This window comes from Gymnoscopelus braueri (assembly GCF_963280865.1).
Source record: "Gymnoscopelus braueri genome assembly, chromosome: 15".
NCBI classification, from domain to species: domain Eukaryota; kingdom Metazoa; phylum Chordata; class Actinopteri; order Myctophiformes; family Myctophidae; genus Gymnoscopelus; species Gymnoscopelus braueri.
The window spans coordinates 10,107,580-10,117,162 of NC_137620.1; the positions used below are offsets into that span (position 1 = coordinate 10,107,580).

At 40.3% G+C, this 9,583-nt stretch overlaps 1 protein-coding gene across 2 annotated transcripts in view; it reads left to right on the forward strand.

The window, feature by feature from the left end:
• The window catches only part of LOC308102333 (uncharacterized protein), a 28,049-nt gene extending 25,469 nt beyond the window's left edge, over positions 1-2,580 (forward strand). For both annotated transcript variants that reach the window (XM_080451999.1, XM_080451998.1), the window contains 2 exons: positions 1,280-1,441; positions 2,433-2,580. In XM_080451999.1, the coding sequence (XP_080308125.1) occupies positions 1,280-1,441; positions 2,433-2,452 (182 nt within the window). In that variant the 3' untranslated portion in view covers positions 2,453-2,580. The remainder of the gene's footprint in view (positions 1-1,279; positions 1,442-2,432) is intronic.
• The last annotated feature ends 7,003 nt before the right edge of the window (positions 2,581-9,583 follow it).

Below are 9,583 nucleotides of genomic sequence, written 5' to 3' on the forward strand. Positions count from 1 at the left end.
GGAGTTAACATTGGAAAGGCCGACCGGAAGGATTTTTGACATGGATCCACATCCGGCCTCTCCTTCTCAGAAACTCCTGGGATGATCCCAAAGTTTCGTTTTAGCGCCCCACGTGGGCCCCACGTATAAAAATAAAATTGGGTCAAAAACGGTCCGAACCATTTTCGGCACTCCTCGTTTGGATTATGAAAAAAGGTCTGGTCTGTTTATGGCACTCATTGTGTTAAAAAATGCCATAAAATGCTTCCTGTTCTCATTCAAAATGAGTGAATCTATTCAGGTGATAAATAGACTGGCCACAGTTGGTTTCCTGGCATTTCTGGCACTTAATAAACTATGGATATTATGACTGCCCTGTTATGAACGTAAACATTAGGGCTATCTGGGCTTGGATACAAAATTGACCCAACATTTTTGTTATTGTGTGTGTGTGTGTGTGTGTGTGTGTGTGTGTGTGTGTGTGTGTGTGTGTGTTGTTATCGCTAAATTGGTCTTAAACGTAAGTCTGAGGGTTATTAAAACAAAAGTTTAGATTTTTTTTAGTGGCCTGAAAAGGTTGAGAACCGCTGCTGTAGAGAGAGGTAGCCACTCCCAGTAGGGGTGGGTTCAATTAATCGATATGCCAATAATCGTATCGTATTCCTTGCCGATCGTATCGATACAGAGGCTACCATATCGATACGGCAGGAAATACTGTTAGACACGGCTTTAAAAAAACAAAACATCAGCATCAGTTTCTGCTCGACAGTGACGATATACATGATTCAATCTATTGCATTTATCCATCAAAACATTATTTATCATTTAAATGTTTTTCAAATGCATTTTGGATTTTGGAAACTGGACATTTTCTGACAATATACTGGTCAAAACATCAGCAATCGGTGGTCTAGGACTCTGCAAAAGTAAATTTAGTAGGACATGCGGTCATTATTCAAAATCAATGTGTATCGCGATACATATCGTATCGTGGCCTCTGTATCGTGATACGTATCGATCGTGAGGTTGTTGGCAATACCCAGCCCTAACTCCCAGGCACATTCACCTTGGCTCTGAGTATAATATTAACATCACTGTAAATATTGTGCAGGAATAATGCCCTGCATCGTAATTTGTTCATAACGTAGTTGGATAAAGTAGTATGTGTACCATGGACACAGCGATGGTTGGTTTAATGCCTCTTCTCTTTAAAAAAAAAAAATCCTTCAGAGACGCAGGATCCGGACCGTTAAACCATGATTGTCATGATTTGTTTTTGTCTTTCCCTCGCTCTTTACAGAGAAGCAAGGGCCAGAGCGGAAGCGCATTAGAAAGGAGCCTACCAACACCCAGAATGGTATGGGTATGCCAGGGATCCGGGCCGGGAATCACCCTCTCTCCGAGCGGCAGCAGGTGGCCTTGCTCATGAAAATGACAGCTGAAGAGTCCGTCAACAGTCCAGGTTGGTGCTCGTAATGGAGGCAACCTCTCCATTAACTCCATTGCCTTGTACAGCTTTAGTTATTTATATTGTATTGTGTAGTTGCTCTTTTGTATTTGATTATTGTATTCCTCTATCTGAATCGCTCTGAGACTGAGAATCCTCTTTAGAAGGACTGTGGTCATCACGTCTAGATTTAGAGATTTTTGAAAACAGGTTAAAGGGCAAGACCACTTTGGTAGAGATTTGGGTTGTGTAGTTACCTTGCCATGATGTAACTCCAAAGGTGGACAAGAAATCAAATGAATTGCTCCATTTATTAGAATTATTCAATTCTAATTCCAAATATGCTCCTCATTGACTTGCCAGACCCATTGTACGGTAAAACAGCTCTCAAAGTCATTCTTTTAGCACATAAACGAACACAAACAAAGTTGATTCAGACAATATAGAACATCACCAAACCCCAATACTTTTTTTTTTAATAAGAATGAAAACCTCCTGTTGATTTAGCTATTTTATTAAAAATTCAACCGCAGATCTAGATCTTCAAATAGTAAAATCAGCAGGAAGTTGGACATTAAAAAAAAAAAAAAAAAAAAACAGTACTGGTTTGATGTTTGTTTACATTTGTTTACGTGCTAAAAGAGTGACTTTGAGATCTGTTTTACAATGCAAGTCATGAGGAGCATATTTTGAATGATCAATTTCTAATCAATGGAGCAATTATTTTTGATTTCTTGTTCACCTTACATCATGGCAAGGTAACTACACAACCCAACCCTCTACCAAAGTGGTCTTGCCCTTTAAATGGTCTAACTCCACAATCCATTGCCACATACTTCACATACTTTTTACATGTTTTCAGCCATTGATTTATAATGTGTTTAGAAACAAATCATTGACTTTCCTTTTCAGGGTCCTTAACGTCGGACCCTGATGGTGTTAGATTCATGCATGTTAACATGTCCTGTCTTTGCCATCCAATGTGTTCTGTTAAACTCTCTCACAGGCTCCCTTAAGCAGCTCTGAGTCATCTGATGATTGATGTCCAACTACCAGGGTCCTCTGGACATCCAGGAGGAAGAATCTGAGTGATCTTTCTACTTACATTGACCATAGTTTGAGGTTGTATTCAGAGCCTCTGAGTTTAGAATTAATCGGCGTCATCAGTGCCCATACCCTAGGTGGGGTTGGCGAAAGGGCCTTTCTGTGTGGAGTTTGCATGTTCTCCTCGTGTCCCTTTTTTTTAATGTATGCAGATTCATAAAAATGCCACACATTTTTGACAGTTTCCATAATAGGCATTGTATGACTTTGTGACAGGTTCTTCATTAATAATAATTTGATATATGAAATAACCTATTAATGCATTGTGAATCATGTAATCATTGTACGTTTCCTCCTATGCCTTTTTAATTCCTATCTTGAAAGGAACTAATTTCTTAAAACATTCGATGCATATTCACTATTCAGTACATAATGACATGTCATTATACAAATTATATTTCAGTTGTGGTGTATAATGCAGTGGACAAACCTAAATGTCTGTCATGTTGCATTGATCAAAGTGAAAACATTGGACCAAGGTAACTGCATATGGCAGTTCTAATTCATCTAGAATTAGGATGCCTTTGTGTCCACTCCACCATCCAATGGTACCCAGTGTGAGAAGTCAGCCCAGAGCCATTGCTGGGGTTGAGGCTCTATGGACGGTGGTACCGTCCACTCTACGCCATTGGTAGTTACAAAGCCGTAAGGGTCCATTTGGTCCCTAACTATCAATAATAACTACAGTATCAATAATTTAGCTGGGGACCCCCTGAAACCACCTCAAGGACCATGGGGTCACGTAGAGAACCACTGCCCTAATACCTTGCCCAGGCAAGGCTCCAAGGAACCCTCGACAGCAAAGCCGCCACTGCCATAGAGCTCTCCAAGACGAGAGTCTTGTGTCGTACACAGATGTATAATAAGTAATTGATTTGTGAGATTACTATTACGTGTACCTCTATTTGTTCCATGTCAATTGTATGAAAAAACGAATAAACAGACTTAAAAAATGATTAGAGATTTATTTTCCTGTTTGATTATTGATTTATTAATTTCATTTCAGTTTTATTGTGTGTGTGTGTGTGTGTGTGTGTGTGTGTGTGTGTGTGTGTGTGTGTGTGTGTGTGTGTGTGTGTGTGTGTGTGTGGCTGTGTGTGTGGCTGTCAAAAAAGATCCAGCCGCCAAAACCATCAATTTTTCCTAAATACAATCCCACTAGAACAAACAAAAAACTATACCTACCTTGGCCTAAACATCAGCAGCACAGGGAACTACAACCAAGCTGTAAAGGACCTGAGAGACAAGGCAAGAAGGGCATTCTATGCTATCAAAAGAAACATCAAAATAGACATCCCAATTAAAACCTGGCTTAAAATACTGGACTCTGTGATAGAACCAATTTCCCTCTATGGTTGTGAGATCTGGGGACCACTAGCAAACCATGACCTTGAAAAATGGGATAAACACCAAACCGAGACCCTACACACAGAATTCTGCAAATCCATTCTCCGTACCCAGCGAAAAACACCAAATAATGCATGCAGGGCAGAATTAGGACGATACCCACTAATTATCAAAATAAAAAAGAGAGCACTTAAGTTCTACAACCACCTAAAAGAAAGTGACCTAGATGCACTCCATAACAAGGCACTCACACACAGCGAAACCCTAGAGAGATGCCCCCTCAGCCAGCTGGCCCTGGAACTCCGGGCACAAACACAAACAGAGCCACGAGATAGAAAACCCATTGGACTAAACCAAATTATAAAACAGCAAAAGGAAAACTACCTGACACACTGGAAAGAAGCAACACAAAAGCAGAGTAAACTAGAATGCTATCTGGCCCTAAACAGAGAATACGCAGTGGCAGAATACCTGAGCACCGTGACTGACCCAAAACAAAGAAAAATCTTAACTAGGTACAGACTCAGTGAGCACAGTCTTGCGATCGAGAAAGGTCGTCACAGGCAGACCTGTATCCCGAGAGAAGACAGACTATGCACCCACTGCACACAAAATGAAGTGGAAACCGAGCTACACTTCCTAACCGTCTGTCCATTGTACCAAGACATCAGAGACACATACTTCCCACAGATTACAACCACACACGGAGATTTTGAAATGACCAATGACAAAAAACTCCCATACCTGCTGGGCGAAGTACAACAATGTGCAAACACAGCAGCAAGATTCGTGAGTTGCTGTGATAGGAAAAGGATATCAAACGGAACACAACCACCCTAAAGACTAATCATTGTGTATATTCCGGCACTATACCTGCACCCAGTGATCTTGGTACATAGAAATTGACCTATCGAAGATTCTGACTTTCAAATGTACATATTTTTTGTTTTGATTGTATTGCTGTATTGTTGTATTATGCTTTCTGCTTTGGCAATGTAAACGTATGTTTTCTCATGCCAATAAAGCCCTTTGAATTGAAAATTGAATTGTGTGTGTGTGTGTGTGTGTGTGTGTGTGTGTGTGGGGGGGGGTGTGTGTGTCGTGTTCGTATAGGGTGGCCTGGAAGTGTGTATGACTCCCGCCCTGAATTACTGTCCCAGTCTGGCCTGCCCATGTCTTCTTTTCACCAACTTTCAGATCAATGTGAGTCTTCTACAACCTTCAACGGACGCTGGTGTAAAGAAGGCATGGGTGAAATTTGTTTTTGTGCAGTTTTCTTTTTCAGGAATAGGAAAATAATAAGCCAGGACAGACAGAAGGAAAGAGCAACAGGGAAACATGTTGAGGATAGACAAAAAAATAAGGTGTTTAGTTGGCGTTTGTGATAAGGATATTCATATTTAATCCACATTTAATCTATATTTTTGTGTTCATGAATATCTCCCAAACCTTAGTAGTGTTAGTATTATCATTTTGAATGTCCTATCTGACTATTGGAATGTGTTTTAGCAGATCTCCTGTCTACACTTTGATCATTCCAGAGTGTTATCTAGCCCCAACTTGTTATGTTTAACAAGCCCCAACTTGTGTTTATGTCACTGAGAATGAAGAGAGGGAGGGAGAGAGGGGAATGTGTTGGGTTTCCTGCTCTCTCTCCTGGTTCATGGTTAACTCTCTCTCTCTCTCTCTCTCTCTCTCTCTCTCTCTCTCTCTCTCTCTCTCTCTCTCTCTCTCTCTCTCTCTCTCTGTGTGTGTGGGAGGGAGGAGGGATCCACACAGGCCAAGTAGGAAAAAGTCGTACCATTTTATCATGAGCATTAGTGAGTAGCAATTATATGGGCAAAGTCGTCCTTTCAGGTAAAACTTAAAACGTTTTAATTTTCAGTTGAGTTGACAATTTCATCCAATCAAATAGTACCCATTTATCAGCTTCAATTTAGTGTCCCAGTTCCAATTTTGTCTGCTCATTTCTTTGTGTCACCACCTCCAATTTCACTTTCACTTCTATCCTGTATCCTGTATGAGTATCCTGAAAATGTGTTTTCTGTTTACTAAAGACCTGGAGAGACCCTGGTTACTGAACAAACACTTCATAGCAATGATTACTATCATAATATATTGTAGTAGTGATAACCAGTTATAAAAAATAAATCACTTATTGCACCTTTAAAACTGTTCTTGGATTCAGGTGCCACCTTTTTATGACCATCCTGTGATAAATGCCATCAGTGTGACTGGGTGGGATACTGTATAGTTAGCCGAAAGCAATTCTTATGCTAAGTTGCAATACCAACCCTTGACAGCCCAAACAGAAATGTCAGATCCGATTGTATTAAACCACTTTAAAATCACCCACATTGTAGCTACGCGGAAAGCTTGCTGGATTATCCTCTTTGTATCTTTGTATCTAGTTTTTGATTCATAAACATCCACCATAGACATGTTATGAGCTACTTTCTGTCAATAAATTCTGTGCAGGTGATAATTTGGAGTAAAAGTGTTGGAGTTTGGAAGCGCTCATGGGAAATCACTCAACGGTCCTTTGTACCACCTGTTTCTAAATGTCCCGTAATACAGGAGGCAGCAGGACGTTGAGTTATAGCAAACGAGCGCTTCCAAACTCCAACACTTAACAATAATCACCTGCACGGAATTTATTGACAGAAAGTAGCTCATAACATGTCTACGATGCATTTTTATGAAACAAAAACTTGGCCACGTCAATGTGGTGGGATATCCTTAAAGGTAGGGTAAGTGATTTGCAATTATTCAAATAATTGCAAAATGGGTCTATGTTCTGATAGTGCTCGTTACTATAGAGTGTCCTGTCCATATAAAAAGTCTCCATGTCTCTCCAGCTCTTTATAAAACAGAAAATGTATTTTGTAGTTTTTTTTTTTTTTTTGTAGTTTCATTTCCAATTTTATCCAACCAGGACAGAGAACTCAATCAGGATATAGATTAAACAAGTGAAATTGGAAGTGATGACACTAAGAAATGAGCAGACAAAATTTTAACTGGAACACTATACAATTTAAGCTTAAAAATGGGTACTTTCTCCTGATTGGCTGAGATTTTGACACCTACCGAAAAATGTATTTTCTGTTTATTAAAGAGCTGGAGAGACAGGGAGACATCTGTTACTGAACAAACACTCTATAGCAATGATTACTATCAGAATATAGTATTTTAACCTTTTAACAAAATACTTTTTGTTTTAACCAAAAAATATCGCTTACCCTACCTTTAACGGTAATCACACCCTCATTTATCAACGAGGTGCAGCCCAAATAATGGGCGTACGGCGAGATCACCGCACCTTTCGGCATTTATCAATATATCCTGACGTGGGCTTCATCCTACCATACGCTGAGATCTCACGTCTGGTCGAGACCAGTTGTTGACGTTGGCTGCACCCGTTTATTCCATTCTGCGGAGCAGCATTGTCTGACTGTCTGACAGGCATCTGGACACATAATCCACTCCTAAAATGTATATCTACACTAATAAATAATCCCTGTGAAAATATAACATTTTATAAAGTAATTTAAACAAACTGCTTTAACAGTCATTCAGTTGCATTGGCTATTTTAAAATAGCAGATCTGCAAGCTCAAAAACGGGTCGCATCGCGACGCGTTGTGAGCTTGTAGATCTGCTATTTTCAAAATATAGGCCTACAGCGCTTCTGCGAGTGCGAGCGCATTTTCGGGACTCCCGACGATCTTTTCATGGACAGTGAGGTGTACAAACTTACAGTAGCTTGTCCTATGTTATGGAGTTATGTCATAGAGAGTTTTGAAGACTACAACCTGCCTGGGTCAACTATATACTGTAAACCCGACGCTCCAATCTCTTATTAACGTGGCGGAATCACTGCCGCCCGTCCGAGTCTCACGGGGAATATCCTACATGACTGCTTGTGCACTGCTCGGTATGGGTTAAATAAATTAATATACAAACGTATTCCATTCATGGCGATGTGATTGGTATCATAATATGTCATTCATGTAGGCTACAAGCCTACGTGACAAAGATTGTACCGCTACGGTACGGATTACATGAAAAACACAGCTGGGCAGGCGTGTGTGTGTGTGTGTGTGTGTGTGTGTGTGAGAGAGAGAGAGAGAGGGGAGTGTGCGGGTGCGTGTGCGTGTGGTGTGTGGCGAGGCGATCGGGGGAAACTCTTTCTTATTGGCTTTTGATGTCTTTGGTCGTATTCTGGTTCTTCTTCATGTCGTAAAATCGGGGCGTTTTGAGAATATTTAAGGGCGTGTTATTTAAATGACGCTCGTTTTCAGACGTGAGATTTATCAAAGCTCTGACCTGATGTACGCCAGGATTGGCTTTGTAGGATTCGTTGATAAATGTGACTTCGACGTTGGTGTACGGCCGAATATATGGAAAAATACAAGCCGGTTTATACGCTCCGTTGATAAGTGTCTTGGTGTTAAAAGTAACCTACTTCTGCCCTATAACATGTCACCGTGGTCACGTGTTGTGTGACCCACAGTTGAATAAGGGGGGTGGGTCACAAATCACTTCACCTGATGAAGGTCATGTGGCCGAAATGTTGTGCCACCTGTACCACTTGCTGTGTTTTAAAGTTAAAAAAAAAGAAAATCATTTTGGAAAAATCTTGAATAATTTGCTTTTTTTTTTAACACAAATCTTCTCTTCTGGGGGTCCCCTGGCAAAAACCTTTTCAGATGAGGGGTCCTTGGCACGAAAACGTTAGAGAACTATAACTATACTGATGCATTTGTAGAATCGGACTCAGGTCTTATACTGGTTAAACTATAGGGTTTAAACTTTAATGTGTCATGAGGTTCATGTTCATTATTTGTGTATGTGTCACATCAGGGTGGTAGAGAGGGGTAGTTGTGGTGTTGGCCTCCTCTCCATTTCCTCATGTGAATAGGTTTGGTGTTTGGTTTGCTGTGTCACAAATAAAATACATTTTCATATAAATAGTCATAATAACTAATTATTCCGATCTGAAGAAGCCCACCGTTCACTACAATACTGTAGTTTATTTTTATTTTGATGTATCTACGTTTGGGGTATTTTGGATTAACAACCATTTTGGTGTAAGGTTGCCCAAACCCTAATTGTATTATGACACTGTACAAATGTAGACCTAGCTAGTAGTTGTAAACATGGCACCCCTGTGTGCTAGTTAATTAATGTTATTATGTTTTGTCAATCGTCTCATTGGACCTTAAAGTTAATTATCTTCCAACAGTGTGCCTGTTGAGCCACTATTTCATCACCCTTGGGCCAGATGTCATCACTGGGAATCATACACCTGCCTTTGCTTGCCAAGCTCACGTTTAATTTGTATCCACCTGGGCATAGTCTGTTGTTGTCAGACGATCAGAGATGTCCGCCTAGGCGCCTACTGATACGTCTAGACACTTCTGAATGCAAGGTACCAGCGAGACAAAGCTACGCCCACTGTTTTTCAAACCAATCATATAATTGTTTTTGTACTCTAATTGTGTCCAACAAGTTTTAGCAATGACAGCTGAGAGATTGCATCATTCTTTAGTTGAGTGAATTGCTTAGAGACTCACTGGTAAGTTTCCAGGTGCTGGAGCTCTCAAACAACCTGTTCCTCTAGGGAATATAAGGGATGACATTTATGTATGTATGTATGTGTGTACGTATTTACGCACGCACGTATGTATGTATGTATGTATGTATG